General features: G+C 41.7%; 1 protein-coding gene across 16 annotated transcripts in view; it reads right to left on the reverse strand.

The window, feature by feature from the left end:
- Window positions 1–25115, reverse strand: part of Phldb2 (pleckstrin homology like domain, family B, member 2) — a 207369-nt gene that overhangs the window by 70472 nt on the left and 111782 nt on the right. For 15 of the 16 annotated variants that reach the window (NM_001357078.1, NM_001252442.1, NM_153412.4 and 12 more), the window contains one exon: window positions 8058–9394. In NM_001357078.1, coding sequence (NP_001344007.1) covers window positions 8058–9380 — 1323 coding nt within the window. In that variant the 5' untranslated portion in view covers window positions 9381–9394. Of the gene's footprint in view, window positions 1–8057; window positions 9395–10440; window positions 10526–25115 lie in introns of all 16 variants that reach the window. The other variant, XM_006521922.4, reaches the window with a different exon arrangement.

A 25115-nucleotide genomic window follows, 5' to 3' on the forward strand; every position in this document is an offset into this window, starting at 1 on the left:
GACTTATGTGGAAAGAGTGGGGTTTCTTCCATAACCTCCCACAATAGCATGCAGTGCTCTTTTTAGTTGAAGCAGCCTTCTGCATTTAAGTGTGAAGCCTGAGAGTGAAAAGGCTTTGATGGTTCAGAATCCACAGCACTTGCTTCTGAGAAGCATTTTCTAAATGCATGGCACCATCAAGAGGCAATAGCTTGTACTGCCACTGTAATAAGAACCTAGGGTTTGCTCTCAAAAGGTAGAGGAGCCTGCTTTGAACAGTCATTCCCACACCCTATTGTATTACAGACTATACAGTCTTTAGCTCCTCACAGCCCTCAAGTACAACCATGAAATTATTGCTAGCTGTAACCTTCCCTCCATACTCCTTTCCTGCCCATCTGTCTCAAATAGGAGAAGAAGAGGGCAAAGACATGACAACTCTTCCTTTCAGTTCCCAGAGGATAACTGGCAGACCTAACTTGTTAAAGATTGATTCCTTCAATATTTAAGGAATGCCTTCATATGTGCCATCAGTTTATTTGAAAGATGAAGAGAGCAAACTCTTACTTTGTTCTCCAATGAGCCAAGGTGATCTGATGATTGATAATATTCTACATATCACCCAATGGTTATAGGTTTATTTATTTACAGACCAAGGAAGACTGTTTACTTAGAAGCATAGCTTATTTGGGTATAGACAGAATTGTCAACCTAATTCTGTTCTGCCCAATGCTATGTATTTAATTTCATCTACTTTTTTTTAAAAGATTTATTTATTATTATATATAAGTACACTATAGCTGTTCTCAGATGCACCAGAAGAGGGCATCAGATCTCATTACGGATGGTTGTGAGCCACCATGTGATTGCTGGGATTTGAACTCAGGACCTTCGGAAGAGCAGTCGGTGCTGTTAACCACTGAGCCATCTCTCCAGCCCCTTCATCTGCTTTTAAAAAAGTTTTTCTTAATGGAAGAAAGTTTAGAATGACTACTTGGCTATTATTTATGTTTTGCATTATATTTCTAAGCTGGATCTATCAGTCCATGAGAGCGGATGAAGACAAGGAATTGGGGCAGGGTGGGGCAGTAATCACTGGCTACTTCAAATGCAGAAGCTGAGAAAAGGTTCTGTGGGAATAATTCAACACTCGGTCTGGACCTTCAGAGGAAATCTAGTAATTATTATTCTATCTCAGAATACCAAAAGGCAGCCATCTTTAAAATTAACCTGGGCCACTGAGCTTATTTGTTTCATAGACCAACTCCTGGCTCACTTCCCAGCAGTCCAAACATTTTTAAATACTAAAAGCACGTCAGGATGTAGCAAGCGGAAGAGCCATGTCAGGAAGGAGACTGTGGTGGTATGTGTGTGTTTGTGTGTGTGTGTGTGTGTGTGTGTGTGTATGTGTGTGACTTCCATACTTAAGCCTGCTTTTGTGTTTCAATGACCTTCTTGGTAAGATTTTAAAAGGTTAATACCACAATTAGATAAAAATGACTATTCTCTTAGCATTGAATGTTATACCTTTTTCTATCCAACCAAGAAATGTTGCCAAATTTAATTTGCCCCAGCTCTGGCACCAAGGTTTTAGATGCTTTAAGCTGTTTTTCAGGGACCGGGGTGATAAGCACACAAAAGAGCAGGAACAAAAAGAGACGCCCAACACACTGACAGGTAATGTGTCTTTGGCCTTCCTCTCCACCCTCCCCACCCGCCCTGTGCTCACCAGTTTTGGATCCCTATAGAACTCTGTCTTCATGACAAAACTGAATAATGTTAACCATAATCTCTCTGATCCTTGAAATATGATCTGCATTTGGATATTGGAAAACAAGCAAATGAATGGCATAAAACACAAACATTTCTCATATGTGTTGATTTACACTGTCATTTCATTTTGGAACCATCAGGTTTATGGTCTGTTCAACAGTATATAAACAAGATTCTGAAACCCACTGGTACCCAGAGCCTCAGTTCTCATAAGACTCTGAAAAGCACCAATCCTGATTCAAACAAACAAAGCCACCAAAACTCACCAACAAGCAACAACAACGAAGAAAACCACCAACACAACAAAACAAAATGACAACAAAGAAAATAATTCACAATGGCTCATTTTGATTGTCAACTTGACTGAAATGACAGACATCTAGATTTAGCAACATGTCTGGCTGTGCCTCCGTGGGCATTGCTAAAGATTTCTGGCATATAGGACAACTGCAGGGTAAAATTTCCCAATGAATATTGGTAGCACCTTCTAAAAGGCTTGGGGCCCCAGTGGGACAAACAGCTAAAGAAGGAAGAAGCCAGTCGGTTAGGCTCAGCTCTTCCTGGGCGAGAGCATCTTTCACTGTTGTCATCACCCACAGATATCAGATCCCAGCTTCTTCAGCCTTTCAGCAGGAGCGCACACCAGACAACTTTACAGGAGAGCTTCCGGGCCCTCACCCTCAGACTGGAGATCATCATTAGTGTCCCTTGGTCTGAGGCTTCCCGCTCCTTGAATTGAGAGGCTACCAGTTTCTCTCACTCAGCATCATGCAGAAATCCGTGATGGGACTATATAGCCTTCAGTCATATTAGCCAATATAATAAATAAGTGTATAAGATTATATAACATCTCTCTATATAGATGATGATAGATAGATAGACAGACAGATAGATAGATAGATAGATAGATAGATAGATAGATAGGCACACACACACACACACACACACACACACACACACATATTCTGTTAATTCTGTTCCTCCAAGAATTCTATTATGGAATACTACAAGATTTCCAAAATAAGAAAAAATAACCCTTTTCAGTTTTCTTTTTCCAAAGGGAAATAGAACTCACACTGTCTAGTGACCAAGGGTGCAACCAACAGCTACAGAATGAGGAAAACTAGAATGGATGTCAAAATTGGACATAGAAAAACATTTACTCTCTACAAAAACAAACAAACAAACAAACAAACAAACACCCCAATCAAAACCTCAGGGAAAAAAAATTATACAAGGTATGTGGTACCTCCAGTACTCCAGTTATCAGTGGTCAATCTGCAGTAGTGAACCAGACAAACACAATCCTAGATACTTGCAAATTAAAATTCTTTCATTGTAAAGTGGTTTAAGAGGCACTATAATCATAAAATGCCTTCCAAATATCAAGGGATTGCTGATTCAGACATGTCACATGACTGCGCTCTACAGTATCATGGAAATATTGATCTGTGGCTTCCAAACAACTAACCTTAGCCTCAAGGAGTCTCCTAGAATATGTGAAAAAAATAATTCCAGAAAAGCTGATTTCATGGTGTGTTTCATGAGAGCAGGCTTGTATTACAATATGTTTAGGAACTAAGCATCAACTGTGGCCCTAAGCAGCTCTGAACCGCAACGATCCTGTTTGCCAAGGCTTTGCAAATGACTACCATCAGCCCAAAGGAAAATACTGCATGGCCACGGTGCAATCTGTGGAATCCTCTGGTTCTCCACAATAGAATGCAGATGCTTTTGGCAACGTTGCCAAATAATACACTTGAGACAGAGTCAAGTTTAAATGTTAAACTTTCTCTTTTTCAAAACTACCAGGCCCATAAGGGAACTATCACTTCAGTTGGATTACTGGGAAATATGCAGGTATCAAATGGATGGAACCTGTTTACTTTAGAGTGGTTTCTCTAGCTCGTAGAGTATCTTATTAGTCAGTCAGCATCCTAGCCCTCCTCGGAACACAGCTCAGAATGAGAAAATTGAAGTGCCTCCTAACCAGCCTAAATGGACAAATGGACGGTTCAAGCTCCACACACTCCCAGGTACACACACGGTTAGAACAGCATCACCCCAAGACCCCACGTGCTCACGAGTCAAAAGAGTCCAATCAAAGCCTGATACCTTGTTTCTGAAGGTCACATAGTGGGGGAAGGGAGGTATAGAAAAGGATAGGCATAATGACCAAAAATGAATTGGCAGCTAAGAATAAAGAAGACAAAAGAAAAATGTTAAAATCAAACCCTCAAATACCATGGCAGTTGGCTACTTAATATAGACTCCAAGTGATTACATTTCACTAATAGGCCCTTAGAGGTTTATAATTGAGGTCTTATCTTTAATAATAACTTTAATTATCTTGGGTTTTTATAAAAAAATTGAAGAAATTTTAAAACAAAACACAACTATGTTTAAAATACTAAATATTATAACTGTGACTCTGAATTCTGATGCATGGTTTCCACACAAATGGGCTAAATAACTCTTTAGTATCTACCCACTCTATAGTCATATAACAGTATGTTTGATCTCTGAAACCACAATGTCTGGGAGTTAATTGACCCTCAATGCCCATAGAGCCCATCGCATCAGCTGGCAGGACAGGTCATCTTTCCTTGGCTCCTTGAATAAATATCACAGTCAGCTAATGGATGGATCACAGGGCTCCCAATGGAGGAGCTAGAGAAAGTACCCAAGGAGCTAAAGGGATCTGCAACCCTATAGGTGGAACAACATTATGAACTAACCAGTACCCCGGAGCTCTTGACTCTAGCTGCATATGTATCAAAAGATGGCGTAATCGGCCATCACTGGAAAGAGAGGCCCATTGGACACGCAAACTTTATATGCCCCAGTACAGGGGAACGCCAGGGCCAAAAAGGGGGAGTGGGTGGGTAGGGGAGTGGGGGTGGGTGGGTATGGGGGACTTTTGGTATAGCATTGGAAATGTAAATGAGCTAAATACCTAATAAAAAATTTAAAAAAAATGTCAGTAAGTTATCGCCTTCCCTGTCAGTACAGTGTTTCTTTCCCTGGTTCTGGATTATTGCTTTTGTTTCTGATTTTTAAATAAATTTGATAGGGAACCAGCTAGGTTTGTGCCTAGCTACTAGCTGTCCCCATCAGTGGTGGCAGTGTCCATGCTGCTGGTTTTTATTCTGGCCTTTGACTTATTGTTGCTACAACTGGAATGCAGCCTTAGACAAAACTGAGAGATGGCAGAGTGAGTGTGCCTTTGCAATTGTTATTTGTAAATTTGCTCATTTCCAATGAGGAAATATATTTTTGTGTCAAATAAAAGAACACTGAGCCTTAAAGGAGATGCATTGTGTTTTGAAGTCTTGAGGACTATAGTTGAAGAAATAGAATTCTTGCTAAGTCCTCGAATTAAAAAAAACCTCACTGTGTACAAGGGAAACATTTTTCTGCCTCTCAAGAACAACAGTATATTAGAGTCCAGGGACCTGCTCTTCAGACTGGTTTATAGAGATTAAAGGACATTTAAATAAATTCAACATTTCTCATATTCTAAGGAAACAAAATCAACTTCTGAGACTTTAGTCTTCAGTCTTAAGCAAACACCTAATATTTGTGTATGATATGAGTGGTTGAATACAAATGAGTGTATAGGAGGCCGGAGAATCCTCTTCTGTCTCATTGACCTGAAATGACATCTCTCATTGAACTGGATGCTTTCCGATTCAGCGGAGTGGTTAGGAGTTCTCAAACACCTGGCCCTGTCTCCCAGTGCTGGGGGTTACTGCATGCAAAGATATGTCTAGCCTTTTACACGGGTGTGGAGATTTGAACTTACCTTCTCATGCTTACAGAGCAGGCTCGCTTACTCACTAAGCCATTTCTCCAGCCCAAAGTTGAAACACTTTTATGACTTACTCATAAAGTGGGGTTTTTTTTTTTTCAATATAAAAGATGACAAACACACTATTGGTATAAAACTCAAATTCCGCTGCCTGCACTGCAATGAGACCAATTTTGAAGCATTTCAGTTCATGTTTATCAAGGGCAATAAAAAGTGGGTTCTATGTAAATGTCTTCGCAGCAGAGATTTAATGCCACATAAAAGCAGTTTTCAAGCTTAATGCTAACGGGGATATATCTTTTATATTTAAAAAGACAAAATTTTACCATTTTTGAATGAGCTAATTTTTTCCCCTTTAATATACAATGACATCAGCTTCAGCATCCCAATGGCCATGTATTTAAAGCTACTGGGACTGGCGGACATTCAGAACTAAAACCTAGTAGGAGAAGGTCTAGTTGTTGGTTTTGTATCCTTAAAGAGGATTGTGGGACCCTGGTATCTTCCTCTTTCTATCATGTCATGGCCAGGAGGTGGACAGTTTTGCTCCATCATGTGTTCCCTGCCAGGATGCATTGCTCAGAAACATTGGGGCATCTGAATACAAAACTGCAAGCCAGGAAGACCTTGACTCTTTATAAACTGTCTACATTGGACAGTTAGTAAAAGTAATAGAAAGATCATTCAACATGATCACTTGAGATAGGATAAGCCTAATTTTATACAATATGAGCCATTATTAAGGATAAGGGATTTCAAGTATATTCCTAACAATATCATCAAGGCTTCCCAAGAAGTTGACCTTGCTCATGGTTCATAGCATCTCAGCCTTGCAAGCAACAAGGAAAGTCACTACTGGGTCTGTCAGGAGTCTTAGATTTGGAGAATATGGAGGACAGAGAAATCCACCAACACTTCCATATGCTAAAGATGAAACTCAAAGCATATGAGGTTCCTGACGGTTTTCCATTCTTGTGATTGATACAAGACCCATTGTGTAGATAAAGGAAGATCTCTAGGATGAGAGAACCCACAGGAAAGGCTCTTCTAGATTTTCTAATAAATTATCAAAGTTAATTATCTGAGGTCATTAGTAATAGCTGTTTAGCACAGTGTAGGACTGTTTACTGTCCAGAGATAAGATGTCTGTTTGCTAACTGAATTACCTTCTGAATTATGTCAATGGACCAAGCCTAGACACAGTGTTTTTTTTTATAATAATGAATAATGATAACTTATAACAACAAAGGGAATGTAATGCTGGACTGCTAAGTGATATGCACAGTGAATATTTAATTACCTAGGGTAATATTTAATACATACATATTTTTATCCAGTGCTTTTAGTTAGGAATGGGATAAACCAACCAAAACTTTGAGTGATATGTGATTCTTCTTCTCAACTGTCAAACAGATGTTGCATAGTATAGATGGTTTCTATCCATATAATATAAATTTTATTGTACTGTAGGCCCTCATTAATTTTTCCACGATTGAGAAATCTTATTCCAACATACTTTATTTTAAAAAGCAATTAAAATACCTCTGATAATCTTTACACTTTTAGAAAGCAGCTTTGCCACCCTATAGCTTTTCTCATTAAGGAGACCATTAATCACCAGCGAAGAAAAAACAACCTCTGACATGTACTCATTCTGAAATAAAAACCCACTAAAAAGGGAGTGGAAAACTGCCTTTGAATGTTTTCCTTCATCAGCAGGGCTGTTGAGGAATTTATTCTTCCATCATTGTTCTTTTATGTCCAATTAGTTCTTTACGTTAAGCAGAAACTGGTTTTAGACTGGAAAAAAAATAGAATGAACTCAAGGCATTTTGTTTTTGGAGTTTGGTGGTGCTGTGTGAAGTCAGAGGCACAGCTGATGGGAGTTTGGCATTATGTGAACTGTGTGGGGAAAACTGAGTACCACGGAGATTGAGGCAAAGCTTGGCTTTCCAGATGACTTGCTGTACTGACAAATTCTTGCCTTATTATCTCACCGACTGTCTGTCTTAAGTATATACTATCGAACTTAATGATGTAAACAACACCACCACCCCCTCCTGTTCTTAAAAGAAAGCTCATAAGATAGAAGAAATTCAGCAAAATGCACTAGACATTAGCTTTTCCCAGGATTTCTAGTGGTTGTGCAAGCCCTTGGGTACAATCCCCAGCACATGAAAGAAAGGGGGAAAATAATGGTAAGGTAGAGAAGAGAATAGAAAAAGGACTCTAGAACTCTGCAGAACAACTAAATAAACACAAGGCTCTGGCACTAGTGAGCTCTGGAAGTTTCAAAATGCCCAAAAATGTCTGAAAAAAATAGATAAGAAAGAGTTATAGGACAGAGTTATAGGACAGAGAGCAAGAAGTAGGAGGGACTGCGGCTGGTCCAGTGGAAATTCCATCTCTCCATGTGGAATGGACTCCTTGGTGTCTGTCGCCAGCCCTGTGAATGCAAGTCAGGGGAACGGTGAAGTCAAAAGAGTTAGATTACCAGTCGCTCCATCTCCTGCTCCCTGAGTCTCTCCTCCCTCTGTCTTCGGTGATAATCCATCAGGTCGTCGCGTCCCGAGATGGAGCTAATGCTACTTTTCCTTTCTCGAAGGACCGGCTGCGGAGTTTCTGACGACTGTCTTAGGCTTTCCAGATCAGAGTCATCAAGCTCCATTGATCCACAAGAGAAGTTCCTCCTGGCCACAAGCACTCGGTCTGGCTCTCCAGAAATGAAGGAATGACTTGGGCTGGTCCCTGAGTATGAAGCCCTATCAAAGTCATCAGAGGAGGTGGAGGCCAGGAGCATCTTCCGAGCCACACGAGGACTGGCAGGAACACTGAGGGCGGAGCTTACGTAAGGATTTCCCTCTGACAGACAGGTTTTATAGGGTGAAGCCCCTGAGCTTAGAGAAGAAAAGTTAAGGTAATTGTCACTATCCACTAGGCTATGAGGTAGATCCTTTTCTCCTAACTGACCTCTTCTGGAATTGCCCAGGGAACTTCTTGGAGGCAGGCTGAGAGGCGACATCTGGTTGTCTGTGGCTTTATACAACCTGGGAAGCGATCGGCTGTAGGCACCCATATTACTCAGACTGCTCCCTGAGTATTTCCTTGTTCTCACACTGACGTTTTCTGAGGCCGGCTCCTTGTGCCTGCTTAACCTGGGCTGAAGTGTCGAGTGGTCCTGAAGGTTCATCTTCCTGACTTGCTTTGGACTTGAAGGCATGCTCGCTGCCCCAGACCTGCTGATGGGTGACGAGCCAGTGCAGCTCAAGGAATTTCCGTTCCACATGGTCAGGAGCGAGCCAGAGGTTTTTCTTCCTTCCAGCCCCCCTAGAAAGTAGACACTGTCATGAGATTTATTCCTAGAGCTGTATCTGGAATAGGGAGGCTTCTCTGAGAGCCTGGTGGACCTCTCACTGTCTCGACCAGTATAATGATCCAAATCTGCTTTCCCAAGAGGATAGCCGCCAAGAGAGGCTGCAGAACTGAGGAAAGAAATAGGAGGTTTCATGGAAATATTTTTATCAATTCCATCGCAGAACTGTTTGCTTCCCTGGATTTTGGCCAAGGAGGGACTGCTCCTGACGCTGGTGCCCATTGGAGAAGGGCTTCTCTTGGCAGACACCGGTTGGGAGAGGGTTAAATAGGAGCCAGAATAGTCCCCGTTGGCTTTAAACTTCAGACTTGATGAGTATTTCCTCGGGCTTAGGCTCTCCATCATGTTTTGGGGCTCGTTCTCCAGGGAACGTACCACAAATCCTTCCTCTAAGCTACCATTTTGGAATTCCAGCTGCTTTTGCATGTGGCTATCTTCTGCCATAATATGGCTGGATCCTGTAAAGGGGAAAAGGAGAAAGTTTTAGTTTAAACACACGTGAAAGTGTACCAAAAGGTGAAAAATAAGGACTTCTGTTCAGGGATATATTTTACAAATCCCTAGTAAAATAATGACTCAGGATTAGGTTGGTATGTAAGAGAAGAATTTTGCGCCCAGTGTTTCAGTCTCTGGAGAACGACTGTCTTCCTGAATATCTTCTATGTGCCTAAGAGAACCACCAAATTGTTTTTCCTTTAAATGTTTCTGCTAGACTCATCATCAGCTCAGAAACAGTCTTGAAGAAACAATACTCATGTCATGACAGAGGAAGAAAGTTTATGTTATACACTGATCCAGAATGTGAGGGTGTGGTTCTTTTGTAGGGAAGGGATAGAAGTTTACTTCTTAAGTGGACAGCAAAAAGCTCATTAGAAAAAGGTAAGAGATAAGAGACACTGGATCAAAGGGTGTTCCCAAGATTGCTGTCCCATGGTCAAGATGGCACATTTAAAAGCCCTAAATTATTCTATTCTTCAAATTCCTTGGCATCCAAAATGTGTTGTGCTTGTCCTTGGTAGTGAGCTCTCTTTTCTAACAAAAACACCGTGTGCCTTCTGCTCTACCTACCAAAGTCTAACCCATCACTCAAGGGATAAAATAGGACTCTATCTTCCATAAGTATTTTTTTAAAAAAAAAATAAGTATATATTTTTGGGTTTTAGATCTGAGAGTCAACATTGACTTAAAATTTTAATCTATGAAAATTTCGTTGAATTAAAACTAGCCCTGAAAGTGAAAAGGCTTATATTAAAAGAAACTATCTTTATATTATTAACAAGGGAAAAACATAATTTGACTTCAGTAAGTACATGCAGGGCTAAGACTTTCCTCCAGCCCTCGGGGACTTTAGACACTAATGATTGGTGGAAAAGATTATGTGTAGAATTTTTTCTTATATTCATCTCCTTGACTTCCATCGCTCTATAGGAAAACAAACAAACAAACAAACAAACAAACAAACAAAAAACCTTAAAACATTTTTCAATTACACACATCCTCATACCATAGAGGGAAGACTTCATTCTCTTAGCTTAGCATCATGTTTCTCCAGGGAAATTCAGTCTTCTCAGCATGGAAATGCTTCTCCCCTACAGGCAGGAGTCAAGGAAATGTCCCTGCTTTATATCCAGGTGGTGCTAGGAATTGCCCAAGAGAGCTACAGTCTCTCCCCACCCCCATGAAATGCTGCCTTGGATTCATTGTCTTTCAAAGCTCTACTTGAATGTATGTTAAAATGATATATTTCAAAACAATAGCTTAGAAATCCACACAAATCATCAGAGCTAAGCCTAATACTTGGATTTCAGTGAGTTGTGGCCCTGCAGTTCATGGCCTGTGGCCAGTGCTCCTCTACCCCAAGACAATGCCCTCATCAGTTATTTCCAGTTCCAAAGTTGAAAGCCACATCAGTCTCACTTGTGACATTTCTTGCCATGCTTTGTCAGAGTGAAGGTAAGACAACCCTCACTTAGCCTTAGTCTTTTTCTGAACTCATTTTGACCTTGGTGGGTTTGCCATTTTGAAATTTTAATGTCTCGGCCAGTTCTCCCAACATAAATATTTCAGAATTGAGAAAATAAGAAAAGAAATGGGCCCTAAAGAGTTTCAGGGTTATTTATAATATAGAAGAAATAACTTTAAATGCCCAGTGATATGTGGAAAAGCTATGGTTCATCACAGGAGTGAACAGTGTGAAACCATTTAATACCACATTTAAAATATATTTTGTAGTATAATATATTCTCACATACATTAAAAACATTCAATGAGTATAGTTACTTTCATATACACATGCATATATATATATATATATATATATATATATATATATACATACATGTGCATATATATATATGTATACACACACACATTGAGCAGATAATGTGCACAGCCAGTAGTTTTCTTATAGGCACTTAGATCAGGATTTGGAGAGTCATCATGACCTCCTCTGTTGTGTCTATTTCTCTTTCACTGCTTCTATCCACAAGCCTAGTCATCACCATCCTTCATCCATATTTTAAATCTGATGCTTCTTGCTATTTCACTGATGAGTCCCCATAGAACCCAGCATCATTTGTCCCCTTGTGTTTACCTTTCTCCCACAGCAGTAACAATGGGATGAAAAAAATTCACATTAAAAGTTACTACTGATTGTTCCTGGGGTGGTAATATTACTAGTGATTTCATATCAATCTACATTTTTTACATTTTAATTTTCTTATAACAATGTGACATAAAATATTAGACTGTGGTCTCTCTTACACCTTGTTTTTTTTTCGGGGGGGGGGGTTTCGAGACCGAGTTTCTCTGTATATCCTTGGCTGTCCTGGAACTCACTCTGTAGGCCAGGCTGGCCTTGAACTCAGAAATCTGCCTGCCTCTGCCTCCGAAGGGCTGGGATTAAAGGTGTGCGCCACTATACCCGGCTCAAAATTATATACATGTGGTTGCTGGGATTTGAACTCAGAACCTTCAGAAGAGCAGTCAGTGCTCCTAACCTCTGAGCCATCTCTCCACCCCTTATACCTTGTTGTTGTTGTTTTTTTTTTTTAACTTGGTCAGATTCTCATTTGTTTGAACACTTGGTTGCCAGGGGTGGCCCTGCTTGGGATGGCTATAGACATTTTCAGTGATAAAGGAAGTCGGTCACTAAGGGAAGGGTTTTGAGATGTCTCAGCCTCACTTCTGATTCACTGCGTGCTAACTGCAGATAAATGAGACCAGCGGTTTCTCACTCCTACCAGCATGCTTTTCTTGCCACAATGGACTGTATACCCTCAAACTGCAAGCCAAAACACAACCATCCTTTAAGTGGATTCTTGTCCGGTATATCGTCACAGCAATGAAAAGTAACTAATCCACAACTTTCACAGATTTATCATCAGATACATGTATGCAATCCATTAATTTTCCTTGAAGATGTGTTTGCCGCCTAGCTGAATACATGTGTCTATTTATCTGAACTTGGTATCCCTTTAGTCCTGCATACCAATTCAACACTAAAGGAAATCAGCTAGATGGGTGGTCTTTCTAACTCCACAAGAGAGCATCAGTAGCTGTAGAAACTTCTTTCTGATTTCTGGGGCACTCTACATCTGAGATGTATGAAAGGAAACCTAGAAATAGGAAGGGAGTCGGAACTGCAGGATGGTAATTAGTAATGCACCTGGAACTGGGGAGTAGGATGTGGGCAAGGGCAGCAGAGGCAGAGGTAGAGACCCAAGTGGGAATGTATGACTCATTCCTCCAAGCAGTTGAGGATGTGTCTGCAGGCAGAATGTATTGGAGACTACCACTGAGTTTACAGAAAGAAAAGGAGGAGTTGGGCTAAAAGAGAAAGTCTGCTAGGATGCTTGGCAAGGCAGCATAAGTAAGAGAACAGAAAGAAGTAGGAAACACAGAAGAAAGGAGCTGAAGCAACCCCTGGGTTTACTGCCATCTTTTATATTTGCTGCTCCTGTGCTTATTTTGGGTTTCCTGAACATTTTATGTGAACAAAGAAGAGGTCCTAGGGAAACTATGCAATCCTTGCATTGTGTTATTGGGAAAAGCAAAACAGAGCTGGAGGACGCACTCTTCTATACATAGCCTCAGAAGGTCTGGGCGCAGCAGGGAGTGCATCTGGTGCCCATCTGAGAGAAAGGACAACTTGGGGAAGTTTAAACAGGAAAGAAGTTAATGTGTGTTGAAACGTTTGCATTTACTTTCCAATCCATAAATTTAATCCATCCCGGGCTCTTGTTATTTTACCACCTAAAACACGCATTCATCTTACTGTCAATCAGAAAACTCCAGGCAGTCAGGATGGAGTCCCTTGAAAGATGTTACAGAAAAACCACAGCCCCTTTTCCCCTGGAGGAGAAAAATGACTTCAACAAGCAGTTTAAAGGAACGTTGTTAAACATTTCTTCAGAGAGCCGCTTCTCTGTGGTGTGGTTTAAATGATTTTTAAAACAATTCTTCAGTTCTACTCCACTCCTACCAGATGACAATGGAGCTCATCTCATTTAAAACCTAACCGTCCAAAAGGACTCTGACGTCACCTGAGCCATTTGCACTGTCGTTGCCAGCAAATGAAGGTGCACAAAGAGCTTTTTCAAAGTGCTTGCTGCATTGCATTAGAGAACAGGTCTGAACATCTGGCGGAAAGGTGCAATCATCCCCCTGGCTTTAGCCAAGTAAGTGGCTTTGGAAGATTCCCACCAGACACAGCAGTGACCCATATTTTTACCTTGCTGTGTGTAGACACTTGTGGGGGTCACCTGATACCGCAGGGATTAGTCACAGAAACACTGCACCTAAATAATATAGAAAAGCGGAAACTGTACCCTGCTATTCGTGAACAGAAGCAACTTTAGGAAAACCAACTTTTAAAAGTCTGCAGATATATATCAAAGTGTCCGTAATGTGGTGCCTTGAGCCTATACTGTGTCCTGCCAGAGCTCTGGAGCTGGGGTGGCTGGGGGGTGGGGGATACTGTTCCTGTGTGCTTTGTGGCAGACAGTGGTTGGTGCCTGGTACTTAGGGCTCTCCAGCATGCTGGTGGTCCACGGGCAGGCTTAACTCTCTGCACTGATGTTTACAATATGGCGCTGTTAGGATTATAGAGTACTGATGGCACGTAATTGAATTCAGGGCCAGTCAAGCAGGCCCTCAGAGGCAATGCCATTCCTCACAGGAGTTCTGTGGGGGTATTTCTGTGGCAACCAGTGGCAGTTGATAGGGCCTGAGGGAGGTCCTTTGAGAGGATCGAAGAGAAAAGTTGAAAAAGAAATCTATTTTCACCACAAGGCTTATGCTTTATAAGGGAGAACAATACATACACAGAGTTCTCCCTGTCTTTCTACTGATGACATCAAAAACCTGAGCAGGAGAAGGCTAATAAGAAGCCTCAGGAGCAAACACTTGCTTCTCTCCCGTAGTCCCCTTTAAGAATGCAAAAGCACTCTAAGTCCCCTGTTCTCCTTTAAACCTTTGCTCTTCTCTGTGTCCTTATAGCAAACAAGCCCTCCTACTTTACAAATAATTGTTCTTGACCCTCAACCCTTCTCAGACTCCTCTGTCTCTGCAAACAAGCCTTACCTCTCCACATGCCCCTCCACGTCCCCCCACCCCCAGCCATCTGCAACTGCTCCCTCCCCCCAGCAAACACTCCCAGGCCCTTTCTCCTGCTAGTGCTGCCTGCTGCATAGTAGAAGCCTGGCGCTGCCCACTGCCCCAGTCTCCATTGGACTAGGCTCTGCTTCAATCTTGTTCTAGCTTCCTAACCTCTATTTCTTCAAACTCCTCCTCCCCAGTCATGATTTTTATAACCCAGGGCAGAGAATGAAAATGAAAATGTGTTAGTAGTTCTTATTTCTTCAACAAATGGACACCAGTCCTTTCCCTTTGCATCACATTCTTTGTGCAAGGATCTACCTGGTTGGATAAATAATTATTAACCACTAGACTCACACAGGTAGATGGATAACCTCTGAAGAAGAGGCTTCTGTGTCTCACAAACACCGGAGAGAAGCAGTTCCAGGTGTGTGGGGGTGGGGGTGGGGGTGGGGGTGGAGGTGGGGGTGGGGGAAAGTATTTGTAATGACTGCACAAAGGTCTTGTCTTACTCCAGAAGACAGTACCTATTACAGCAGACAGCAGCAAACACACATTCATGCAAGAACTGATTCTCCACATGACCACCGCAGCCTAAAATACAGAAGCCTTGTAACACACAGAGATGATGCCTCAGAAGCCAGACTTAAAGCGTTTTTGGAACAGCCCACTGTGGTGGAGATAAACAGCAGGCCATGGAAGAAAGGTTGGGGCTACCGGGGATCAGAACCGTCAGGTGATGTCTCAGGGCCCCTACTCTAAGATTTCTTTCTTGCTCTTTTCTTTTGCCTTTTTTCTTCTTAATATTTTCACTTTACCATTTTCTAAAGCCATCTAAAGGGCGGACGATCATTAAGGGGAGAAAGACAGATTACACTTGACTCGACAAGAAGTGGGAGGAGTGGAAAATAAAGGAGATGATATGGCGAATGCAGAGAGAAGACACCAGACACAAAGGAAAGGTACATCTCAGCTCCTTCCAGTCTGCCTCATAGGTGTCCAACTCCAGGCTGCTGCTCCCTCCAGTGGCCCACTTGTACTGATGCCTAAACTCCGCCATAAGACACTGTAGATGGTACCAAGAGGAGTCTAACAGTGATCACAGCCAAGAGCAAATGACCATACTTCCAGTGAGGCAGCTTTTCAGATCAGCTACTTAGTCTCAGTTGTTTTATTTTATGAATTGGAGAGAATTCTTAAGAATTTAGAAGATACAGTCAAAAGGCTAAAGGGTCAATTATAGGATTTTTTTAAAAAAGTTTTTGTGTTAGTCCCTTCAATAAAGTGCTTGTCTGCAAGAACTTTACAGCATTCTTTGCACTATCCAAGGAATTTGGCTGCTGTTTCCTGTGATAAGTCTTTGTAGTGGGGGAGGAGGAGAGAAAGCAGAGTCAGCGGGTCACTGAGGTTCTGTTCCACTGGCAAAGGCCCAAGTTTTACCTAAATAATCAAGGCGTATGTTTCGTCAATTAGACTCACATGTGTGTTTAAACAGTGATTAATCTTTAGCAATACGTGAAGAGATAAAACATGTTCGATGAGTAAAACGTATAATAAATTTAAGTTCCAAATTATTCAAATTAGAAATCTGTCTTTCATGACAGAAATGACAAGGAGCAAAGGACTGTTCTTTTTGTTATTGGTGCCTGTGTGTGTGCAAGCAGGATGTGTTGGGGTGGAGCACAGTCTGCAGCCTGCATGTGGAGGTCAGAGGAAAACTTTCTAAAGGCGAGCAGTTTTACCTACTAAGCATTCTTGCTGAAACGAATGCTCTAGTAAAAACACTACAGACCATCTTCGGTGGCACATAGCTATAATCCCAACAAGGAAGGTCAAGGCAGGAGGGCTGTAAGTTCAAGATCAGCCTGGTCTACAAAGTAAGATGTCTCAAAAACAAAACAGTAACAGCAACAAAACCTTACCACACACATACGCGCACACACACACACACACACACACACACACACACACACACACAAATGCATTCACTTAATTCTAGAACATGGGAAGGTATCGTGGGCAGAAAGATCCAAAACAAAAACATGTGTTTGCTCTTAGTGGGAAAAAAATCCAGGCATGAGAAGAAACTATTCCAGGTTAAAAGACTCAAGAGACATGCCAGTGAAATAAAATGGATGTGCATGGTTTGTATTCTATGTGCAAAGATTCATCTGCTTAAAAAATGTCTGGACATGGTACTACTGGAGGATCCCGCAATACCTCTCCTGGGCAAATATCCAGAAGATGTTCCAACTAGTAAGAAAGAAACATACTCCACTATGTTCATAGCAGCCTTATTTATAATAGCCAGAAGCTAGAAAGAACCCAGATGCTCCTCAACAAAGGAATAGATACAAAATATGTGGTACATTTACACTATGGAGTACTACCCAGCTATTAAAAAGAATAAATTTATGAAATTCCTAGGCAAATGGATGGACCTGGAGGGCATTATCCTGAATGAGGTAACCCAATCACAAAAGAACTCAAATGATATGTACTCACTGATAAGTGGATATTAGCCCAGAAACTTAGAATACCCAAGATATAAGTTACAATTTGCAAAACACATGAAACTCAAGAAGAACGAAGCCAAAGTGTGGACACTTTGCCCCTTCTTAGAATTGGGAACAAAACACCCACGGAAGAAGTTACAGAGACAAAATTTGGAGCTGAGACAAAAGGATGAACCATCTAGAGATTGCCATATTCAGGGATCCATCCCATAATCAGCCTCCAAACACTGACACCATTGCATACACTAGCAAGATTTTGCTGTAAGGACCCAGATATAGCTGTCTCTAGTGAGACTATGCCGGGGCCTAGCAAACACATAAGTGGATGCTCACAGTCAGCTATTGGATGGATCACAGGGCCCCCAATGGAGGAGTTAGAGAAAATACCCAAGGAGCTGAAGGGATCTGCAACCCTATGGGTGGAACAACGTTATGAACTAACCAGTACCCCAGAGCTCTTGACTCTAGCTGCATGTGTATCAAAAGATGGTCTAGTCGGCCATCATTGGAAAGAGAGACACATTGGACTTGCAAACTTTATATGCCCCAGTACAGGGGAACGCAAAGGGCCAAAAAGTGGGAGTGGGTGGGTAGGGGAGTGGGGGGGAGGGTATGGGGGACTTTTGGGATAGCATTAGAAATGTAAATGAGGAAAATACCTAGTTAAAAAAATGTCTGAACAACCAGAATTTGACTGCCGCATAAAAATCAGATATATTGCTCTTTTCAAAGCTGCAATGACATGTTGCTCAGAATCACACTGCAAATTATTTATGGGTGGAAAACTAGGCATTTGGAGCATGCTTTGTAACAACCTAAACTCGGAAGGAAAATGGGGTCTCCAGATGAAGTCAAAGTAATGAATATAAACACTTGAAACCTGAGGTGCCTGGTTTACTATATCACACTTTTAGCGAGTATTTAACATTTGTGTAGGTTTGAATTTTCCACGTTAAAATGTTTTTCTAAAAAAGATAAATGTACTCTGGAGCCAGAGTAAATAAAAATAAGATCTCTATATATTGATATAAATTATAGTGGCTCAGTACAAAAAGTGGAGTGGGTCTCAGCAACTTGAATGAATACCAGCTCATCATACTAAATCAACTTCTATAAAAGATGATTTTTAAAGTACCCAGGAGAAATTTGACAGCAAATGCATTGGTCAAGATTATAAATAGGTAGGCCATCTCTGTGAGAGAGATTTGCAAGACAATGCTAAGTAGAATACCTCAATTTCAACAAGATTTGTGCCCAAATAAAAACATTGGCATGGGCAGGAGGTAATGAGTCAGAGTTAGGAGGGTCTTGAGTTTATCATCAGCCTAGGCTTCACAGGGGAGCCTGGACTATATAGTGAAAATGAAAACAGGCAGATGTATCAGTTGGCATGGCAATGTGCTTACTGCTTGATCAGGTGTCAGCATTGATGTGGAAGCTGGGCACAGTGGCACAGGTCTGAAATCCTAGTGTTAGGGGTAGGGGATAAAGGCAGTGCTTTCCCAGGGCTCACTGTGCAGACAACATTGTTGAACTGATGAGTTCCAGCTGGGTTCAGTGGAATAAAAAAAATGGCTATCTAGGATAACACTTACCTCATGTTGATCTTTATTCTCCACACACAAGTGCCCACACCGACACAAACACAAATATTTGTCACTTATACAAACAGAGGACAACACACATATGAAGTACACATTTTTTAAAAAGAACAATAAAACCCATTGCTTTAGACAATTAAAGTGTACAAGTATCCATAGAAACCACCAAACTTTCCATATTCTAATAATTTTCACCCTAAAATATATTTATGGTAAGAAGTGGGTAATTATGACCTGTAAATTTTAAAATTCTCTTACTTGGGCTGACAGGATGGGACAAGATGGATCAGTGGGTGAAGGCACTCACTGACAAGTTTAAGAACTTGATCCCTAAGACCACTTGAGGGAGAAAGTCAATTCCATGTATACCATTGGAATTTGTGTGTCCTCCCTCACACAACCCCTCCCCCAGAGGAATAAATGAATAAATAAAACAAATAAATAAAATCCTGTTATTGCTTCTCAGAAGATGGGGGCAACACTTTGGGTAAGAAGTCACCGACCCATATTTTGAGGGCTTTTCACCGAAACCCAAACCAGTTTTCACGCAAGATAAAGCTTTCTAAAATTTGGCCAGATGAAAACAAGCATCTCCAAGTGTCACTTCCCTCTGCTCATGGGTACAGGTCATGTCTGGGTTTAGGTGACTCTGACAAAGTCCCGGACAAACCCAGGCAAATTCTCCTCCACTGTGTGATCATCCCAGGGAGATGAACTAGAGAGATGGAGAGTCACAGGGTGTTAACTGGACAGAGAGATCATCTGTGTGTTTGAGTCGTACTCTTCCCCTTGAGTCAGGGAAGGGCACCAATCTGGTCCATTGCATGCAAAGCTACTTTCAACAAAGAATACGCACCTAGGATAACATAGAGAAAAACTCTACTTTGAAGCCACTATGGACTTTGTGATCTTAAACTGAAACTCGTATCCATGACCACAAAACTCGCTAACCTTTCCATCCTACCTTGTTCATCCATGTCCTCACTACCACTGACTGAAATATATTCTCTTAAGAATATTTGATTTTTTTTTCAAATAACATTCCCCAGACTCAAAATTTTGCTATTTATCCAATATCATGATCTGGCAGTGATCAGATAATAAGTGGGTTCTGGAAGAGGGAACAAATGGAAGTCAAGGGATGTCTTCCACACTCAGAATGGTTTTAATACCACTCCACCCCTCAGGCTTGAGAGATCAAATCTAGGGCCTTTAATATGTTCAACAAATGGTCTACACCCCAACGTGTCTTCCCTCTTAACTCCAAAGCTGGGATGGGTGGGCCTTTAAAGGATGCTGTGTATGTCTTAATAGTAAAGATCCGGTCTGAGCAATCCGAGGCTAGCTGATGTCATCACTGAGAGCATCTTAGAGCATGGTCTCACACAGGAAGCAGGACACACATCACAAGGCATTTTCATCTTATTTGACACCATCATGGAAAAGGTCAGCTGAGTAAAATGTCCCTCTGTGGGCCAGTGAGATAGCTCAGTGGGTAAAAGTGCTTGCAGTGAATTTGCAAGGCTAGAACAGCTCTAGAGTAGCCTCCTGGCTTCCATATGCACACCATGACACATAGGCACCCATATGCTTTACCCTCCCCAATTCATTTTTTTTTTCAAAATGAAAAATCACTGTGAGGCTCTGGACCACAGTACAAAGTACAAAGTTACAATGATGGTGTAATTTTGTCACTTATTTGATAGTTGGTTGTGCAGAGTAGTTATTGTAAGACCACACAAGCTACCTTGCAGGAAAGCAAAAGGGGGCTATTCCTTGGCCCTTTAAGTATCGAGAAACAAGTGATTAATCAAACTTACTTTTAATCAATGCTGGGTTTTCATGACCTTTATTACGTGTATGTGTGTGTGTGAGAGGAGGGGGGAGGGAAGGAGGGAAGAGAGAAGGGGAGGGGAAAAGAGAGATAGAAGGGGAGGAGGGGAGAGAGAGGAAGGAAAGATGGGAAGGGGAGGGGAAAAAGTGAGAGAGGGAGGGATAGAGAATGTCTAAGAGAATGTTTCTCTCTGTGTGTTGTGTGTGTGTGTGTGTGTGTGAGAGAGAGAGAGAGAGAGAGAGAGAGAGAGAGAGAGAGAGAGAGAGAGACCAGAAGAGGGCATCAGAGCCCCTAGATTTGGAGTTCAGGCAGATGTGAAACAATTGATATGGGTGTTTGGATATAAGCACTTGGTTGTCTGGAAAAGTAGCAAGTGGTCTTAACTGCCGGGCCCTCTCTTCAGGTTGATTTTTTTCCCTAAGTTTTTGTTGTTTTTTGGCCTTTGTTTTGTTCTTAAATAACTCTTTCCAGGAGACCTAATGAAGGAAATGGCTACTTTCAGATGTTACTTTTATTGTAATGGCTAATCCAGTACAAAGAACACTGGACAGCTTGCCAAGGACACGAGTCAGGAGATTGCTTCTCTTTCTATGTCCACCAAAACTAAGAGGAATAATATATGGAGTGAGTCACTTCATCTGTCTCCACCTTGGTGAAACAGAGGTTTGTCAATGTTTGAAATGCTGAGAGTGAACTAGAAGTTCCTTGAGCCCCAAAGTTTCTGTACTCCCAAAGATTACTGGTAAAATAACCCAGGAGTGCCTGTTACACAATGCAGGAAATGGAAGTGACCACAGAACATAAGCATGCTTTAGTGATAAGACAGCAGCTACCTAACTGGGCAAAGCTTTCCCTGACATTGTTCCCCCAAGGCATGCCAAGGTCATGGTGAATCATCTCAGCCAAACACAGTGAGAAAAGGGCCTAGTCCGAAATGTTAATGCAGCATATCATACCAGCTGATTCAGCAGCGTATACAAGAAACATTTCACCCACATTCCTATGTCCTGCAATTTCCGTAATAAATCTTAAGTTGCTTTTGAAAAGGTACTTCAGCAATGATGCAAGCAGTGTGGCAGCCAGACATCTCTTTCCAGGCCTTTTGGAATACTTCTTGACTGCTCACACTGGTCTGATTTGGTCAAAGGAATGCAGGAGTTGGCTAACATAATTTGTACCTGCTCTGAATTCACCAGTGCAGGGGGTCAAGAAACAAATCTTTGGGAACTCATGTAGCTCTCCTCCTTTTCATTATTTGATACGTTCATTCCCCGGTCACACTGCCAACCTGGAGAAGTCACCAGTGTCCTTGCAAACAATCCTTCTAAGACGATAAACATCAGCATGCACTGACCTGCTAAGCTGCAGTTTAGAAAATGCTGACCCTGTTTAAGTTAACAATGCTTAATACAAGACTGTGTGAACCGTCTCTTCCTCTCCTTTTGCAAAATGAGGAAACACATTTCATCTAATGAAATCAACTGTGCACATTAAAGAAGTGGTTCTTCCATGGATTGCAACTATATACGTTGGCCTGTTACCTCATGTTATTTATCTGGGTCTCCCCGGCAGGCTTCTGCAGTGTCTGGCATTCCCACACCTCTATGTGATGACTTTTTTACTCTTGTCTTTCTTTCCCTGATACTGATAGCCAGAATGCTTTAAAAGTCTTGCCTTTAAAGTAGATACAACCCTAAGTTGCTTTTCAGTGATGTCTAAAAAAAAAAAAAATCCTAAATATCATAGATGTATCTATTTTACAATTTAACCCCTGGAATTTTGTGTATGAGAAAAACCACAAATTCTTGCTTGGTAAGTTTTATGCAGAAGGGATTTGGAAAACCTGACCCACCCTTTGGCTTTACTTATACAAAAGACATATTCTGCAAATCCTAGGAAATATTTTCAACCACTGACTTTCTTGCCTTAATTACTAAAGTCCATCACGCCAGGATATTGTGGCAGATAATTATGGAGGTAACAAAAATGAGCAGACGGAAGGCGAGAAAGGGTTGCTACCCCTCCAGTGAAGAGCCTGCAGGGGGCAGATCCCCACACTCCACCATTGTCAGTCTTCCCAAAGTCATTATCCTAAATGTTTCCTTGTAAATGTTTCCTTTGAGATGGATCTCTTGGCTAGTTGCCAGCAGGAACCATCCCTTAACAGCATGTAGAGCTCTGACCTCTCCCAGGAAGGGTACCCCAAAACCTTTCTTCTAGCAACCGAACTTCCAAGATTTGAGGATCAGGAAGGTCACTTGACACCCAGGAATCCATAACCACAGGCCTAATGTCTAACTCTAGTAAAGTAAACTAGCTGGTGTTAACATCTGTAGCTGCTGCAGCCAAACAGGCACAACTTTTCTGCTACCCAAAAGCTCACTGAAAGTAGGCAGTGTGGCTCACGGAGTGATCTCAGGACTCCAGGACACACACGGAGGCACAAGTATCATGGAGAGTTTGAGATAAGCCTGGGCTACGAAGTAGGTTCCAGGCCAGCCTAGGGTACAGAATGAGACATTTTCCTGAAGCAAACAACAAGAGGTGAAAAAAAAAACCAACAAAAAACAATTGAGGCAGTTTCTCTCTAGATATGAAGCCATTCACTAATATGAAATTACATTAACAATAACTTTGCGCAAGATAATATGTCATGGAGAAGAAGTCAGGAAATGTATTCTGTTCTGTCACTACCAAACCATGTGTAAGGCTTGGGAACCGTGGGATCAGACAAGAGAATTCAAGTTCTCCAGAAAGAGTCTCACCATGCTCAGCTCTGACTGGCTTAGCACTCACTACATTACCGTGATGGTGTGAAGGAAAATGGCCTTCTAGGTTCATATATTAGTCCCCAGTTGATGAACTGTTGGGAAGATGTGGCTTGCTTTGTTGGAAGAAGGGTGTAGCTGGGGTTGGACTTTGAGACAGAACCCAGTCTTTGTCTCTGTCTCTGTCTACCTGTCTACCTACATGTCTGTCTGTCTCTCTGTCTGTCTTTGTGTCTGCCTGACTGCCTGTCTCTGTGTCTGTTTTTGTGACTGTCTTTGTGTCTGTGTCTGCCTTTCTCTTCCTCTCTGTCTCTTTCTGTATGTGTGTGTATGTGTCTGTGGGTGTGTGGACACACGAGCGCACACACATGTGTCTATGTGTGTGTCTTTTGCCTGTGGATCTAAAGCCCAATCTGTCTTTGTCTCTGTCTCTGTCTCTGTCTCTGTCTCTGTCTCTGTCTCTCTCTCTCTCTCTCTCTCTCTCTCTCTCTGTGTGTGTGTGTGTGTGTGTGTGTATGTGGGTATGTGTCTTCTGCCTGTGGGTCATGATCTAAAGCTCTCTGACACTGCTTCAGTGCCATGCCTGTCAGCTTCCCAACATGATAAAAATGGACTAATTCCCCTGAAACTTTAGATAAGCTCCCAACGAAATGTTTTCTTTTATAAGAGTTGCCGTAGTCATGGTGTCTCTTCACAACAATGAAACCCTAACTAAGACAATGGCCAAGATAGCCTTGAGAACTGATGGAAGCAATCATCCCATCCCAGCCTACTTAATCCTACCAAGCAGTTAAAAAGACCTTAGTTGTTTTGCTCTTTTATTTGAAATGGGTCTCTAGATCTGTAGATACATACCACCATTCCTGCCTCTTTATGATTCTGTGAACCAAACCTAGGGCATCATCATGCCTGTTAGATAAGCATTTTACCAACTGAGCCACATCCCAAACCTGGTAAGATTTCTAAGGTTCCTTTTACTCCCAGAGTTATCTTGTCCAACTGCCCCAAATAGTTCAGCTTGAAATGTCTTCAGATTTCAACTTGACACAATTGAATGGGTTCTATATCCACATTCATCAGTTTATAGATCTCTGCCACCCACCCACCCTCTGCAGCTGCCAGGGATCTTTCTCCCTCCATAACCTTTCCCGTCTGTCTGAGATAACTGCCCATTCATGTGCTCTGATGCTAAGGCACAGTGAGAGGGCGAAGGAGGAAAACCTCAGATGCTCATTTTGTACCTGCATTCAAAGACAGCATCTGCTATGTATGTGGGACCATCTGTTGCTCAATCTGACATGGAAAAGATAGTCCAGGCCTCAGAAGTGGTGTCACAGGTCACACACACCCAGACATATGCTCTGTAGTCACTCAGGCTTACATTACTGCCCGCATCCAGGAGTTTATTTTCAAATTGGGGAAAGCTTTTGCTAAAACTCTCAAGAAGGGTCAAGTCCCAGTTTTTGTTCTTGATTTTGCTTTGGTTTGTTTCTCTGTTTTTAAGTCTGGCCTTCCTAAATATCAATTATTACATTCTCTAGTCTCAGGCTCTAGCAAGAGCTGTGTCTGCCACTAACTCACCCAAGGACTTTCCAGTCTCTAATCCCTGGGCTTATCATCTATGAACTGAGAATTGAATTTAGTGATCGCTGAGGCTCCCTTGTGCTCAAATTCAATTTTTAGGCAATTCAAAAGCATAAAGGAAACCTAACAATGTCCTTCATCTCTACAGGATATAGAGACTTCTAGTGCTAAGGACAGAAGGGTCCACGGCAGATGAAAAAGCTTGCGGGATGTGGTATGTGTGAACAACAAGAGTTAAGTAAATTTGTGAAGATCTAAACTAAATCAAGATCCCCAAT

This window comes from Mus musculus, chromosome 16 (assembly GCF_000001635.26).
Source record: "Mus musculus strain C57BL/6J chromosome 16, GRCm38.p6 C57BL/6J".
Taxonomy (NCBI): domain Eukaryota; kingdom Metazoa; phylum Chordata; class Mammalia; order Rodentia; family Muridae; genus Mus; species Mus musculus.